The sequence below is a fragment of the Castor canadensis genome, chromosome 8 (assembly GCF_047511655.1).
Source record: "Castor canadensis chromosome 8, mCasCan1.hap1v2, whole genome shotgun sequence".
NCBI lineage: Eukaryota > Metazoa > Chordata > Mammalia > Rodentia > Castoridae > Castor > Castor canadensis.
The window spans coordinates 13,542,303-13,559,169 of NC_133393.1; the positions used below are offsets into that span (position 1 = coordinate 13,542,303).

Here is a 16,867-nt window from a genome sequence, read left to right on the forward strand (position 1 = left end):
GAAACAGGGAATGTGATACAAAGAGGGGGTGTGGCTCAAGGTCATCTATACAGAAAAGTGGAAGCTAAAAGAGAGTCAAAGCTCTCCCGATTTTGGCTGGGACACTTACCTCTATGCCCCACCAAGGCCTTCTGCGTAGCTACTCCTAATCTACAAGTCAGTCCCTCATACCTTTGTTGACCTTGCTTTCAAGTTTCCCCCTCACCCCATCTGCCTTTGCTGCATGAAGTATTTTAGTGTTTTATGGTACCCCAGGGCCACATTTCTCCTGCTACCCTTGTCTACTGTGATGCCATTAAACTCCCCATGCAACATGTGCTTGCATTCTCCTACCCACCAGAGTGACAGTTCCTTCTGCCCCCTCATCAGAGAAATACTGTGCCATTTAAAGAGCCTGCCTTTCCTCACCTATGAATCAGAGTAAGACAACTAAAAAAATCTCTCCTCAGGTTTATTATGGAGAACGGAAAAGAATATCCTTATCACCGAGTGGAAAAAATTGAGCTGTGAATAATTTTCCTTTCTTAGGTAGCTCAGGAACAGCCTATATGTCCTGCAAATCTGAAAGAGAGAAAACCAGAGAGCTGTATTTTCTTTTTGCTACAATAAGCTTCCTCACAAGGAGAGTATGTCAAACTTGTGAAAAGAGACATCTCCAATGGCCGGAGGCATGGCTCAAGCGATAAGAGTGCCTGCCTAGCAAGCATGAGGCCCTAAGTTCAAACGCCAGTACCATAACCTATCTCCATAATTGCCCTATTAAACTAGCTTGTTTATTCAGCATTTACGTTTTATCTCATCTAATCCTTACAATCCAATAAAATAGGTTCTACTCATTCATTCAACAAGTATATATTGCACTATTCTTTTGTGTCAGGTACTGTGCTAAGTACTAAAGATATGAGTCAACAAAAAGGAATGTTCCTGCCTTAGCCTGGTGGAAAGACACATATTATACAATCAAATGTAAAACAGCGATTGTGTCTAGTACTAAGAAGAGAAGGTATCTGGAGCTGAAAACCAGGGAGGTCAAGGAAGAAAGACTTCATTGTAGAAATGAAGTTTGATGCAAGCTCTAAAAAAAATAAGTGGTTTACCAAGTAGCTAAAGAGCAGACAGAGAGATCGCTTTGTGCAAAGGTCCTGGGCTTGCAGCGAAGTCTATGAGAATAAAACATCAGCGTGTGAAGACGGGGGAATGCATTAACTCTATCTCAGTCTGACACCCGATTTTCCAGTCAGAGTCCCTAACCATGTCAACCTCTCCTATGCAGCACTACACCCAGTCACAAAAACTGCAAATCCACAACTAACAGGGAAGAGGAATCGCCAAAGAAATAGGGGTAGGGTGTGTGATTTTTACCAAGGGAGACTTCCAGGAACGAAGGCAGCCTTGGAGATTGAGGACTGGCAAACAGGGGCTACAAGACCTGCCAGACCCTTGGAACGAAATGCAAACTCACACAAAGGCCTCTCCCTTTAGTCCAAACCCGGACAGGAGCGAGGAATAAAGCTACAAGCCTAACGCGGCAAAAACCCCAGCTCGCTGCGGTTCCCCGCCGGCTACTGCGGTTTCCCCGCCGGCCACTGCGGCTGCGCGCGCCCCGTTCCGGAAGCGGAAGTGCACAAGAGGTCAGGCGTGTTTTCAAAGATGGCGTCCCTCAGAGCGCTGGTGTCTGTCTGTGGACGGATGTTCCAAGGACTCTTGGCTGGCCCTGCCGCCACCAGCTGGTTTCGACTTCCAGCACGCGGGCTCAGGGAAGGTGAGTCCCGGGTTCCAGCGACCTCCCGAGATTGCGAAGAGAGGCAGGGTACTTCCGCCAGCTCCAGCGTGCCCCTTCTGCCCGTCGCGCGATTCTGAAGCATCGGAGATAACTTTTCTTCCGAGGGCGTAAAAGCCTCTTTGAGACCCTGGAGCTGTCGAAGTTCTGTCCCTTAGTGTCTTCGGGAGACGGAGGAGGACTGAAGGAAAGGCCTGGCTACTTACCAGGGGTGGAGAAAGTTTTCAATAAGGGGTTGCGTGTTCATTCTCCCGTATTCCCCGAACCGCCGCCCCCTTCGTTAAAGCATCTCTGAACTATGAAGGAAGAAAATCTGGATACCCTCCCCAGAGCCTCCCTTTCCAGTTTCTCTTCTGAAAATGCTGCGATCCGAGGGTGGCTTTTTCTGCCTGGGCCACTAAACTTGAGAAATGAAGGCCAACGTGGAAAAGTCATTGAACAGCTAAGATAGGCAAATGTTGGATGGTGGTTTTGTATTTCATTAAGTTTGGAAAACTATCCTGAATCTACCATCAACTGAGAGCTCTGTTACTGAAGACCAAATGTGCTTCAAGCTGTGGAGGGATTCTCAAGAAAGAGAAAACACTGTTTCTTTCTTGAGATAATATGGGTACAAGTTAGCCATTTACATGGCAAAGTACAGGGAGATTCGGTTACTGGAAATAGCAAACTCAACTGGGGTTTGTTTACATCTCAGACGGGCTTCTGAAAGGATGTAATGTGGAAAGGAGTGAAAATATTTTTCACAAAATAGTCTTTCTTTGAGTAGGGAAGCAGGAAAGGATGCAGTGATGTGCAAAAGAAGTGATTTGAGTTGTGTGGGTTTTTTTGTTTTGTTTTTTTATTCTGTCATCATAGCGGCCAGCCAGTGTATTGGTTAAAGCTGAGAAGTATCCAGGGGGAAACAATGATTGTTGTTACTGGAGGGAAGAGAAAAGCCCAAAAAGAAGAGTCTAATGAGGGGCTATTGGATCTGTTTAAGAAGGGGTCTCCCTTTTTTAGCTTTCAAACAGCATTTTCAATAGAGTAGCATACAAGGAATCCAGTTTGGAAAAATCGAAGAGATAGTTGATAAGGAAATGGTAATACCAGATATGCTTGAAGAATTCAGCTATGAAGGGAACTTGAAACAATTGCTGGTGGGGCAGGGAGTTCCAGATACTGCCTGGTTAGCAGTACACTAATCCATTAATAGAGAGATCACAGTGATGACAGAAAGGACTTGGATAAGAAGTTCCCTCTATTCCCATGCTGCAGAATTAAGTGTATGCACCTAATTCTGTCTCATAGTAATAGCTGCAAATTGCATATACTTTATGAAATTCAAAGTTGCTATGTTTCCAGAAGAAAGTCAAGAGGAATAGTTTTCTGTTTAGTTGGTTTTTTAAGACAGAAATATTTGTGGTTAGACTTAAGAAAAAATTTTAGGAGGAGAGTTTGTGAAATGATGGACTGTATAAGCAAATGGGTTTCTAAAGTCCTCTTCATAAATAAGATTTGTAGCTCTCCTACAAATCACTGTCAATCACTGTCAGGCCAAAGGCGAAATGTTAGATTGATGTAATCTTACATGAAAGCACTATCATATTCTGTATTTATTTTTTCTTGCATTACTGGGGCTTTTACCTTGAGCTATTTTTATGACAGGTTTTTTGAGATAGGGTCTCATGAACTATTTGCCTGGGCTGGCTTCGAACTGTGATCCTCCTGATCTCTGCCTCCTGAGTAGCTAGGATTACAGGTGTGAACCACCAGTGCCCAACTATAATATATATTCTTGAGAATCACTTGTCTCCAAAGCTTTAAATGAGTCTTTTGGTATTCTCCATTATTTGTAAGGCATCAAGTATTGCCCATACAGCTGATTCTCATTGGTCCCAGTTGGTATATTTTAAACCCAAATAATATAGTACACATAAAATTTAAAGTTGTGGGAAGGAAGCTGGATCTCTTTCTGAAAATATTCAAGCATCCTGCTTTTCAAAGATAAAACCACATCACTGTAGTCAGTGTTTGTGAGGACTGAGCAGCAGTCTCTGAAGACTTTGAGTCTAAAGCAGTATTTCTCAGTGAAGGGCAGTTCTGCCCCCAGGAAACATTTGTCACTGTCTAGACACATTTTTGGTTGTTGTAACTGGTACTACTGGCATCTGGTAGGTAGAGGGTAGGGATGCCATTAAACATCTTACAACACACCTGACAGCTCCACAACAGAACCATCTACCCCAAACTATCAGTCCTGCTGGTATTGAGAAAGCTTGGTCTAAAAAAGTTTGACAAGAGCAACATAAAACCAGAGAGAGAGAAATAAGACTCCTCCTTCTGAAGCATAAGGCAGAGGGACATTCCTCTGGGGTCCAAGAGAAAAGGGGAGAGGTGGCAATGAGCAGCAATTTTTTTGGTGGGACTGGGGTTTGAACTCAGGGCTTCGCACTTGCAAAGCAGGCACTCTACTGCTTGAGTCATACCTCTAGTCTGTTTTGCTCTGGTTACTTGAAGATAGGAGTCTCTCGAATTATTTGCCCCAGCTGACCTTGAACCACAATCCTCCCAGTCTTAGTCTCCTGAGTAGCTAGAATTATAGACGTGAGACCCTAGCACCTGGTGAGAGGAAAAAAGTTTAATTGTAGAATTAAAGATGAACTGAAGGAAGCCATGCTTGAAGCAGGAGGGTGTTTGAGGAAAGCGGTCAATGACCAGAGTGCAGACACACATCCCTATCATGGCATTCTACTCCTTGCCCCTGCAAAAGACTGTTAGGACTGCCTTCTAGCCATCAGTTACTCCATTCCTTCATGCTCTGCTTAGGACTTGATTTTCACTGGTCCTTGGGACCTCAGTTTCTTTGGCCACTAACTGCAACAGTGCCCTGCACTCATTCATTTTTCCTCTTTTCCTGCTTTACCAGACAGGTCTGTACATGACTGTAGTTCACTGGGTTTGTGTTTCTGTGGCCATCAAGGTCTTTTGCTTTCACTGCAATCTTGCTGCAATGCTGTTCCAGACTGTTACAATTCAGTTATCTTGGACTCCATCCTGGCAAGTATTTGCTGAAGTACACGAAAAGCCTCTTTACAAGGCGTGGACTTCATTGTGGTCAAGTTCCCATACTTGGTTTAATTCCCTTTCCTCCTCTAGGGCAAAGACTGTGCCTTTCTACTCCATTGTAAGGAGAGTGAATCTGCTATTAACCCCATCCCCGCCCCCACCCCGGGGTGCTCAGCAAATGTGTTGCCTCACTGGTCCTTCATTCTAGTTTAGAAAACACTTCATCTCTTTCCTTAGTTTACTTGGTGCTGCCTGCCATATTTCAGAACACAAGGATGTTTTAATCTTTTCTTAAACAAGTCTGTTGGTGCCTAAATCTCTTAGTCTGGCTTTTCTTAGCCACCCCCATTTCTCTTGAATGGAGAGGAGGCCAGGGACAAAATGGATCTCAAGTTTTGTTTGGTTTTACCATGTTTTTCTATGCACACTGAAAATCAATACTTCTTTGATTCCTATCTCCTCTTTCCAGAGGCTTAAAATCTACTGAGGGCCTCTCCAGGCTCCAGCTGGGCCTGCTTCCCCTGCTCTAAGACACCACCCCGATCAGTCTGTCTCTCGTGAGTTCTCAGGTTATTCTTCTGGTTTGACAAATTGTCTTAGATAAGCATCTGCCTATTGTTTTACCCACTGGCTTCTAGTAAGATATTCACTGGCTCAGGGTTGCTGCTGGAGAGCTTGTGAACAGTGGAGCTTGCCATGGGCTTTGATCTCTCTTCCAGAGGCCAGTGGGATGACTTCAGGGTTTGGGTCTCTGCCGAGAGTGATGTGTGTTTTGCTGGGCTTGTTTACCTCATGGTTGGGACCCAAGTGCCTGCACCAAGAAGGGAACCACATGTTTATTCTCTTTGTTTCAGGACATGGTTCTTGTGCTGACTCTAGTGAGACTAGAATGTGTCTCTGCTTTATTTCCTGTGGGACTTCTCAGAAATTTTCCCTACTACCTGTTGCTCAGATTTGGTTGCCCTCAAGCCCTCTCCAACTTGGCTCTGACAAATTTGCTGTTTCTAGGTTGCCTGGAGCCCTCTCTGAGCCGGGGATGTGCCCTTACTCTATTCCTCCCTCATCCTTTGGTAGGTCATGTCTGTGTCTGTGGATTGACACACTGTAGTGACCTTCCCTCTGCAGCTGTGCTGGCTTCCAGACTGGCGACCAGGTTGGGTCTTACCCACATCCCGTTCTTGGGCTGGTCTTTGTTCTGTACAAGTAGATCCTTGTGTGGGATGACGCAGATTCTTTTACTCATAGGAACCTAGTTCATCTTTGAATTGATTAGTGACTGCAGTTTGCTCTGGAGAGAGCCTCAGGGCTTTCTGGCTGATGTTTCTCCTTTGTACGTCTGGAGTTGGGATATTGAGGGGCTCTCAGGTTGGTTGTTTTGGAGTAATGAGTCTTTATGAATGGTTTGCCCAGAAAACAAATGGGGAATGATTCCAGGCGGTCTGTGTCCAATTAGGTATCGGTCACAGAGCTCAGTGTTCACAGATGCTGACTTGGGCCTCTGGTTGGGTTAGAATTGCCTTTTTTTCCTTAGACATTCCCTTCTCTTTCTATTATTTTCGTCGTTGTTGCAAAAGCAGTATGTGTTTATTGTAGAAACTTTAAGAAAAAAAATACAGATAGGCAAAAAGAAGGAACTCAAAGCACCCACTCCCACCACTGAGGGAATGGTAACCAGAATTACCATTTGGATCTCCAACACATATACAACACAGCTGGCTATGAGCCCCTATAATCCATGGCAACTGTGTATGTGCTGATGGGCATTTTCCTAGGAAGAGGCTGTAGCTTCCAGTAGATTCTCAGAGCTAAGAACGTTGTGCTCTTTCTGATCTGCGCTACTTCTTGCCATGTCTCGAGCTAAGTAAAACTAAACTGTAGTAGTCAAGCTGCTATTTAAATAGGTTTTCAATATTTTGATAGACAGCCAAGCTGTCTCTTTGCAGCCTAGTTATGTGGGCCCAAGTTTTCTCTTGTCGTAGTTAGCAGTTAGCAGGGGACTGTACAAGTATCCTGCTCCCTAAAAATAGCATTTGTGAAGCATTTGCCATGTACCAGTTCCCATGCTAACAGCTACAGCTTTCTCTTTCTAAAGAAACTGGGAGAGCAAGGGGAAATCTCCAGAATATTTGCTGAATGTGAACTATAAGCTTGTCTCTTCCTTTGAAGAGCATTCTGGTTAGGTAAGATAGGAAATTGGGGCTCTCTTCTGATTGCTTAGACCTCAGCAGGCCCGAGACCTCAGTTTGGCAGTGCTCTCCTTGAAGTTCTGCTGCACCCACTGTCTGCAAGCTCCTATTCCCACCTCTTTCATCACCCCTCTCCAAAAGAGGTAACAATATGCAATCCTGCAAGAATAGGATGGAGATTTTAACTCACAGGCCATCTTCATACAGATTTGACATAGAATTCTGAGGGCACGTTTCAGAAGTGAACTTGTCTCGTTAATAAGCCGCCAAGGGGCTGCTGGAACAGTGTTAGTTCAGTACTGAATTTTAGACTGCAGACCCTTCAAAGTTAGGAACTTTTGGGTCTGGTTCTCTTTGTGAAGGAACTTATGCAAGGGGTTCTTCTGAAAGTCTTCTCAATGCCACCGCCCCACCAAATTTTAGGTCATTGTTGCTAACAACCATAGGGCAGGATCGTCTTACCAATTCTTCTGGACAGAACCAGGATGGATCTCAGTTTAGAAAGATGAAAACAGCATGGAGATCTTTAATCCTAGAGAAATGATACTTCCTCAGCATCCAGGGCTTGCCCTCAGCCAGCCTTAAGGGTGTAGAGCGTGGCACTTGAGGGTGAACCCTGCACATTTTGTGTCCCGGGTGGGGACCGTGGGAGAGTGCAGAGTTAAGGCTCCGTTTTTCTGCCTGTGTAGAATTTGAACTGTTATTTGAAACACCCTGTTCCTTATTAAATGGCTGACCTAATTTTTCCCCTTTATCTCTGTAGTGGAGGAGATCCAAGAAGGGAAGACAACTATAGTAAGTATCATTGTGTTGGCCACTTGTAACCTCTGTAATGCTTGGAGACGCCTGACTTTTCCTCAGAGGGATGGGGGAATGGGAGGAGGGAGGCCCATTCTGGACTCCTGGCTCCAGGATCTGCTCCCTCAGTGACCATAAATCCCACAGTCTAGTAGTTTTCAAGCTGCATGCTGTAGTGTGGTTAATCAGGAACAGTCACTGTGCCCAGGCTGAGGTATATGGTATTTGATTAAAGTGACCTTTTGTAGGATAGAAGTCTCAGAGGCCTTTGCTAATATGTTTTTTGGCAGGTGATAAATCATTTTCCCAAAGGGGAAACTAAGGCAGTGTTGTAGGCCTAGAGAGACAGAGTGAGCTGAACCAGAGCCAGGAACCTAGACCTCAGTTCTTTTGTCTGGAATGACTAAGCTACCCCTGAAGTGGTGCATTTAGAAGGTGATATTCTCTGGGCCCTGGCCTCACTAGCTGGCGCCCAGGCTTGTCTCTTGGTAAGAAGGCTGAAAAGATCTTCATCCACCCACTCCCCCTTTCCCTTGCGGGGCCCATCTCACCTCCCTTCGTTGGGGAGTCACGGGGCCTAGATTATCCTATAATCCTTAAAAGACAACGTTGTTTCACATGGTCTTCCATGCCTCCAAGAAATCCTCAGCTACTTCACAGAACTCCCAGAAGCCTCTGGAACTTCCATGTCAGTCAGAGACTTAACCCTTCTTGGCAGCCAGCCAAGCAGAGCCCTCCCTAAGGAAGTCTTACCCAGGGCAAATCATTTCAGTCTTCTCTCAGGGTACCGCCCGCATTCCCACTGCTTAGCCTTAACACAGGTCTGACTTTTTAGGAGACCCCATTCCCTCCAGGTGCTTTTTCTGATTCCCTGACTAAAAGCCAAAACAAGCATTTACCCTAGAAACTATGCTGGAGAAGAGATGCATCTGACTTTTGAGTGTAGAGTTTTTCACACGGGGCAGAGATCTTCTATTTGTAAACGTGGAGACGTTGTGGTTTTAGGAGAGCCCATCCACTCTTGGAGAGGCACAGCTACTGCTAACTTTGAGTGTAACTATCTCCTCTGTGAAATAAGAGCAGACGTCTGCCGCACTAGCTTGTGGAGGTTAAATGAAATGATTTATATGAACTGTTCCTGACACAGAGACAGACCTATAAACAGGGAGTCGGTAAATGTTAGTTTTCTTCCGCAGCTCACCACTTGGCCCCCTCCCCAAACCTACCATGAACCTATGAATTTTCTGTAGCCCACAACTTGTTTCTGGCATGGTGTGGCTGCCATGGCAGAAAGATAGGTAGTGGTGTCTGGTACAACTGAGCAAGACTTCTAGCCCCCTTCCCTCTGTCCAGCCCTATCCCCCAGGAGCCAGTGTTGCTTCCTTCCTGAAGCCTCTCAGACCTGTCCCAGGCTCATTGTCATGGTCCACAGCCTCAGTCCACTGGACTTTGTAAGCCCTGCTTGCAATTGGAGCCAACTCCCAGATCATTGGTTTATCACACTTAGCAATTCCAAGGCTGTGTCACAGGATATAGTTGCGATGGGTAGGTCATTTCACACACGGCCTCAGCTGGGTTTGAAAGGTGGTATCAAAAATGATAAAAGCAAAGAGGAAGGCTGGGAATGAGTTGGCCTATTTGTGTTTCTTGTTTACAAAGCAAGAAGAGCAACAGTGCCCACAGACACCTGTTTGTCTGGCCATACCTGGGTTTCTCAGCCTCACCATCACTGGCAGTTGGGGCTGGGTAATGGTGTGTTGTGGGGGCTGTCCTGTGCAATGTACGATGGCTAGTAGTATCCCTGCTAGAAGCCAGTAGCACCCCTTCCCTGAGTCATGGCAATCAAAATTGTCCCTTGGCATTGCCAAGCGAGGACCAAAATCACCTCCAGCTGAGAACGACAGAATAGACTTCATTTGCTCTGTAAGATTCAACTAAAAACTGTACTCCTGGAGGAGGACATGTGGGATGAGAGGAAACTTGCTTTACACTCTGCGTCACTATGCCATTTGGAACTTTTTACTCTGAGTGTATTAACTTTTTCCTAGAGGCGGGAAGGAAGCCTGATGTTCTGGTGTTTTGGTTAGGTTTGTTGAGAAAGAAAGGATAGCATTCAGTTGATAGAGCAAACCCTTCCCTCCCTCTTGCCACCAGTATTAAGTTCAGATAGTTTAGTTTTTACTCCCCCTGAAGATCACCAAACCACATCCCCATGGCTGCCCCAAGGCCCACAATACAGCAGCTACAAAAAACATCATGGTGCAGGAAGAGACCTCCACCCCTCCCACAAGGCCCTCCAACCCTGAGATAAGCCTCACCTAGCATTTCCATCATTTGAGGTTTGCTCAAAGATAAGGAGTTGCATGCTGGCCCTATCCTTCATTTTGGCTTTTTCTCTGCTTCCTAGATCAAAGGCCGTATCACAGGGACTCCCAAGGAGAGTCCAGCTCCTCCTAACCCCTCAGGCCAGTGCCCCATCTGCCGTTGGAACCTGAAGCACAAATATAACTATGAGGTGAGTCTGCACATAGAGACGCTCTCACTCTGTTTGCTGAGGTCAGATTCCTACTTACCTTGAACAGTGTCCTCCCCCTATAACTACTTGCCACATTTCACAGAGCCATAAAGACAGCAGCATTTTGTCCAATGGCTGTCAACCTTGCCTGCACATTAGAGCCACCTGAGGAGCTGTAATAGTGATGCCCCAGCTCCACCCCAGAGCAGCTGAATTGGTCTGTGGGGATGGGGTTAGCTTTTTAAAGCTCTCTGGTGAATCTGACATTAGCCATGGCGAGTGCCACGGATTGAGTTCATGGACTGGCTCAGAACATCAGGGGTTGTGTTCTCTCAGGGATGGAACCATCCTCCTTTTATGAAGAGGATGGCTCATGGTCCCACTGTGATCTGTAAGCGCATTTACTTTCTCTGTCGGAGCTACAAAGATACCTGATTGCCCCAGCTTGTCTGGAGCAGCTGCTTCCAGGGAAGGAGATAATGGTGAACAGCAGGCAGCATGGTGAGCGCATGCTCTGTGAGGCCCTGTCTTAGCGCTTACCATGACTTTTATGCAGCTCATTTTCACACTAACCCTATGAAGTAGGGACCATTCATCCTTGTTTACAATGAGATTTAGGGCATAGAGAAATTAATGAACTTGCCCCAAATCACCCAGCTAATTGCCAGAGCTAGGATACAAATTCCAGGAGCAGCTGCTAGAATGGCTGAAGTGGTAGAGTGTCTGCTTAGCAAGCATGAACCCTGAGTTCAAACCCTAGCACCACCCAAAAAAAAAAAATCTTTAAAAAAGCTGGGCGCCAGTGGCTTATGCCCATAATCCTAGGTACTCAGGAGGCAGAGATCAGGAGGATCGCAGTTCAAAGCCATCCCAAGCAAATAGTTTGTGAGACCCTACCCCGAAAAAAAAACTATCACAGAAAAGGGCTGGTGGAGTGGCTCAAGTCCTGAGTTCAAACCCCAATACCACTAAAAAGGAAAAAAACAAATTCCAGTACACCAACTCCAGGCCGAGTCCATGTTCCTAACTGCTACCCTGTAGAAATGGGGAAAGCCCAAGGAGCCCAAGGGCAGGTCACAGCCCTGGAGAAATCCATATTTGTTCCTTAGAGAATTAAGCATTCTATTTTGGGGTTTCAGGTGATTCAGGCTGTGGGCCAGTTTGACCTGCAAGTCGTCCTTGTGCCCCTTTGCAGAATGGGATGACTAAGAGTAGAGATTCCAGTCAGCTGATAAGAGCAGGAGAGGCCACATGCCCATGGGACCTGAACAGAATGACCCAACTAATCTCTAGGGCTGGGAGCCTTGGCTTCAAGCCCCCTGGAGGTCTGGGGGGGGGCGGGGGGGGGGCGTTGGCCCTTCTGTGGTGGGTGCCTGGAGTAATAGAAAGCATGCAAGCAGAGGGACGGTGTTCAGAGCTGCTTGTGACATGATGTTAGTGAAGACACAGGCATGCTCGTAATCCCAGCTATTGATGGTGAGGTGAACCCCACACCTGCCCAGCCACGGTGCACTCTTCCTACCAGCCGTTTCCAGGAAATATACTTGGCTGTTGTTCCAGCAGAAGAAATCTAATCCGTTCCGAGGTAAAGGCTAAAGTTGTTTTTCCTTTTACCTCTTTCTACTCAACACCATTGGCCTGAGCTGTGCAAAGCTGTTGGCTTGCTTGGCAGCCTTCAGTGGGGGCTGGGGCTGCCAGCCCAGTTTGTTAGCTCTGCATTAATCCAGTCCAAGTTCTTTTCATCCAATTCTAAAGAGTACAGGGTGGAAATTGGGGGCCTGGGTCCCTCAGGAACTGTCCAGTGGTTAAAACAAATCTCCTGTTTCCAGTGAGGCACCTGCAAGGGTAGCGAGCTGGTATGTGAAACATGACTGCTAAGACTGACAGGCCAGGCCCCTGGTGGGGGGTGAGTTTTCTTTAATCCCTCCAGCCATTTGTGAGTGTGGGGGAGGGGGAAGTGGTCTCTTGTCTGTTTATCCTTTTTCCTTGACCATCCTGAGCAGCTTGTTGGGCATGCAGTGCCGCAGAGGAAACCTAAGACTCCATTCCCACCTGGTCCTCCTCTCAGTTTGCGTGCCTGCCTAACCCTTTAGAGGGAAAAATGGTAGCAGCGCTGTCTGCATGGCTTGACCTGTGGCATGTAGGCCCTGGGGGCTGAGATGGTATGGACTTTCCTTTTCATGTGGAAATGTTTTATGAGCCCCTTGGCCCCACCCAAGGAAAGCAACTTGCCAAACATTTTCCACCAAGAAAGATGTTGCAGGGACATGAAAGATTGGTATCAAAGATTGGTATCCTGAAGCATTCCATGTCTTACCTTGTCTCTCAGGACACTGTCTTATGGAGGCGCTAGAAGGTCTTGGGGTTGGCACTGGAGTGTAAAAAATCCTACTTAGCTGGGATTAACCTTTGTTAGAGTGAAGGTAGCAGGTCAGTGTATAGTCTCTGAGGGGAAGGAGTGATCTCAAACTCGCTCCCAAGAGAGACAGCAATACCTAGGAGTGCTGGGACCACCAGCATCCCCTGCACATCATGCAGCCTTGGTGTTCCAGCATCACAAACCCAGTTGACTTGCATCTCTTATTTTTGATTTCCACTAGGATGTGCTACTGCTCAGTCAGTTCCTCCGGCCTCATGGAGGTATGCTGCCCCGAAGGATCACAGGCCTGTGCCAGGAAGAGCACCGTAAAATTGAGGAGTGTGTGAAGATGGCCCACCGAGCAGGTAGAATGTCCCTGGGCTGAAGGGCAGAGGGCTGCAGGTGCCTCTTTCTACCCTGGTGCATGCTCCTGGAAGAGTTCATTATACTCACCCCCCAGTGTCTACCTCCCCCCTCCCTTTGGCTTTCCCTCTGGCCCCCTCAGACCTGCAACCACCACCTCTGATATGCTCTTCCCCTCATTCAGGTCTGCTACCAAATCACAGGCCTCTGCTTCCTGAAGGATTTGTACCAAAGAGCAAACCCCAACTCAACCGGTAAGTAAACATGAGTGTCAACAACCTGAGCACTCTGGGGCCCATGGCTGTCACTGGATTCCACTAGGGAGGCCATGTGCTGGAGCTTATCCTACAAGACAGGAAAGCTGGAGTATGCCTTGGCTGTCTGGTCCATTGCCAACCAACTCAAACCTCGCCCCTTCACCCCCTCACCGCCCCCCCCCCGCCCTCCCACCACATCACTTCCAGCACTGCTGTGCTTTGTACTACCTCCACCACCTCCCTTCCTGTCCCCAGCCTCTTTCCTCTTCCCTGTCCTATAAGGGCATTGACACAGGGGTAAAAAGGGTAAGGAAGCCTGCTTACTGGGCATTAGAATGTGCTAATTCCTATTTATGACATCACACTGAGTTGCTATGGGGATGTCAGAGCACTTCTACAAACTTTCAGTATCCCAAGTCTTTCCAGCTCTGGGGTTATTAGAGGGCAGAGCAAGGCCTTAGAAATGGGAGGGCTCTTTAGGGTGGGGCCACTGTATACAGCTGTGCAAGTTGTACACTGCACCACTTTGGGCTACATCCATGTAGACTCAGTCACAACTGGTGCTTTCTGGTGTTGTGCAGTTAACAACCTGTACAGCTCCATGTAGCTGAATAGCCTGAAGGTCCTGAAGTTTTGGTTTGTTTGGGGGTTTGAGGGAGAGGAATGAGGCCCAGAACCTGGAATCAATCAGTCTGCCTTCCAGCCTAAGCAGGGTGGCCAGCGCCCTCTGGAACAGGAGCAGAGCAGATTCTGTCTGACACTCAGGCAGCTGTCCTGCTGCATGTTCCTCTCCTCCCAACTCTGACATCACCACACTGACAAGCTCTTAGATTATAAGATGTCCTGTTTGGAGCAGAGCTGGGTCTGTGAAGTTGATTTGGGGTGTTTCTCCTTGTGTTCCCCTATCAGTGGCTCCTCCCTCCCCCAGCCTGTCCAGCTGTCATTGGTGGCTCCCAGACTAGAGTGAGGTAGACAGGGAACCAAGCATGATGAAGGAAAGCAGGACCCTCGGCCCACACAGACCTCCCAGGCTGATCCCTGCCAGAACCTAGGCGTGGAGTGGGGGAGGCCAGAGTACTGGGCCGGGGGTGGAAGATATGGGAACATGGGCTACTTCCTGGTACCCTGTCCCTGGAGGCTGAGCCTTCACTGACACATTGCAAGCTGGGCCAGCTGCCAGCAGCCCTGGGTGGTGGGACATGGTAACCTCTCCTGGGTCTCCCCACTGTGCTGTGGTGTCAAGCCCACTCCTCTCACTTTTTTAATTTTTTTTTTAATTGTATCCTGCAGCAAGCCTGAGGATACAATTCATCCTGCCCTCAGGTCTTTGAAGCCAGGCCAGGCTCCCTCCCATACATCCGGTGTCCTTTAAGCATGACACAGGATTGATGATGTGTGGGGGCCCTTGGGTTGCAAAAGGCCACTGGCAGTGGCGGGGAGGTTGTGCTGGCTCTAAAGGCAGTCAGAGTCCCTGCAAGGGACTCCACTCAGAGATCCTTGAACTGCCATGTGTGGGCCCAGGCTCTACTGGCCCCTCTGAACCATGCTTTGTTCTGCTTCCTCCCCCTTCCCAGGAGAAGTAGGCAGGGGCTGGTTTAGGAAAGAGCCTGGTTCTTCCTAGTGCTCTGGTGTTCCAGAGAGCTGACTAGAGGCCACCCAGCTCACCCCTGCCAGGTGGCTGCTCTGTATGGCACAGGCATCAGGCCCCAGGCTAAACTAAGAACAGCTAAGAGAACAACTCTGGAGAACTTGATCAACCGTGGGGTCCTTGAACCCCAACGAACACCCCATATTGGGGGCCTGCTTCCAAACCCCGCATCCTCACCCACCCCTCTGAAGCCTGGGAGAGACCAACAAAGGGACTATCAGGAGGTCAAAGAGACCTTTGCTTCACTCTTGTTATCCCAGCGACCACAGAAAGAGCAGTTCCTGGCCTGCCTCTGTAGGCACCCTGCAGGGCCACTGACACCTCCAGCAAACACAGAGAAGACCCTTCTTCCCCTGCCTGACAGTGGAGTGCTGGCCACACCTCCCAAGGCCTTCCCTCTGCACAGGCTTACAGCAGAACAAGTCCAGGGAGTGTGGTTGAAATGCATAAATCAGCAATCATTTTTTCACTTTTTCATCTAAAAATTATCGCCAAGGGTATTTGTTTTTTAAATTAAAAGGCTTTTCATTTGAGGGTCTCTATAGGTGGCTGAGGTGAGCCCCAGTCTAGAGTGGAGCCCTTGTCATGGCTGAGCTCTTAGGACAAAGGATGGGCCTTTCTGGATAGGATCCAGATACCATTTTGGACAGCGTAAACTTCTGTGGTATGAGCCACTTTTCCAGGAATTATCAGGACCCTGACCATCCTCAAAGGAAGCCAGAGTACCATGGGTGGCCACCATCTTTCCCCACCCCCTTCCCACTGGGCTGCACCCACTGGCCCTCAGGCTCTCGGTTCCCATCAAGGGTTAGGTGATGGAGGGTGCTCTGCCAATTGTGTTACTCTGGAGAGTTTCCAGGCTGGGGTGGCAGAGAAAGCCAAGTGGGGAAGAGTGCAGGGTTCCTCTGGGCCCTTACATCACTCTCCTGTCCCCGGGCTGAGGCCAGAGAGGAGTGATTGCTCTCCAAGCAGCCTCTTCCTCCGCCTTCTCCCGGCAGCATACTCGAACACTGACAACTCATAAAGATCAAGGGAGCTGGCCCTGGGCTGCCTGACCCTGGCCACACACACTTGCAAGCAGCAAGAGCCCAGCCCATCTGTTTACAGGACACTCAGCAGTTGCTCCCAGGAAAATTCCCTGCCCTTCAAGAAAGGAAAACTGGTGAAAGGGATCGCTTGGCCCACTGGGGCCTGGCCTGAGACAGCACCCCATTCTATGTGTCTCAGTGTGGTCCCAGTGCTCACAGATGCCTCCTTGTGCTCCCTTCACAGCTACCTGACCCGCTGGTCTTCCCGTTCCGTCAAGCCCATCTACAAAAAAGGCCATCGCTGGAACAAGGTGCGCATGGCCGTGGGGTCACCACTCCTGAAGGACAACGTCTCGTACTCAAGAAAGCCTTTGCGGCTATATCATTAGAGAGCAGGACTTCCTGAGAGCATTGCCAGAGCATCTCCTGCACCTCTCTGCTGGGAGTGGAGGCCAGCTTGGGAGCCCTCACACATGACTGGCCTGGCGACACTGGGACAAGCTTCAGTACCGATGGCTTGCCGAGCCACAGTGCTGGGGGCTAGAACCATGCAGGGCAATCAGTTCACTTAGCAGCTGCTGTGGTCTTATGACTGACTTGGGCCATGTTGGGTGCTCGGAGGCAGGAGTTTGACCTGAAGGAATGTCATAAAGCAGGCTCCGGGGCTTACCCACTGGGTGTGTGCTCGCTGCTTGGGAAGGGGATGCAGGTGGGCACATTTCCAGGCAGTGGCTAAGTATAGAGTCACTCATCTTTTAGGGCAAGCCACATGAATGGGACTGAAGGGACATCGTGTGCCAAACAGGTTCCCACTTTGTTGACAGCTGTTAACACTGTAGTCTGGTAGCTGGCTACAAGATGAGTTGGGCCGCCTTGCCCACAGGT

At 48.3% G+C, this 16,867-nt stretch overlaps 1 protein-coding gene across 1 annotated transcript; it reads left to right on the forward strand.

Annotated features, from left to right (window-relative positions):
• The first annotated feature begins 1,611 nt into the window (after positions 1-1,611).
• Positions 1,612-16,651, forward strand: Mrps18a (mitochondrial ribosomal protein S18A). The gene is made up of 6 exons (XM_020157204.2): positions 1,612-1,762; positions 7,778-7,809; positions 10,220-10,327; positions 12,928-13,051; positions 13,234-13,303; positions 16,227-16,651. The coding sequence occupies exons 1-6, from the start codon at positions 1,651-1,653 to the stop codon at positions 16,369-16,371; spliced, it is 591 nt and encodes a 196-aa protein (XP_020012793.1). The 5' UTR covers positions 1,612-1,650; the 3' UTR covers positions 16,372-16,651.
• The last annotated feature ends 216 nt before the right edge of the window (positions 16,652-16,867 follow it).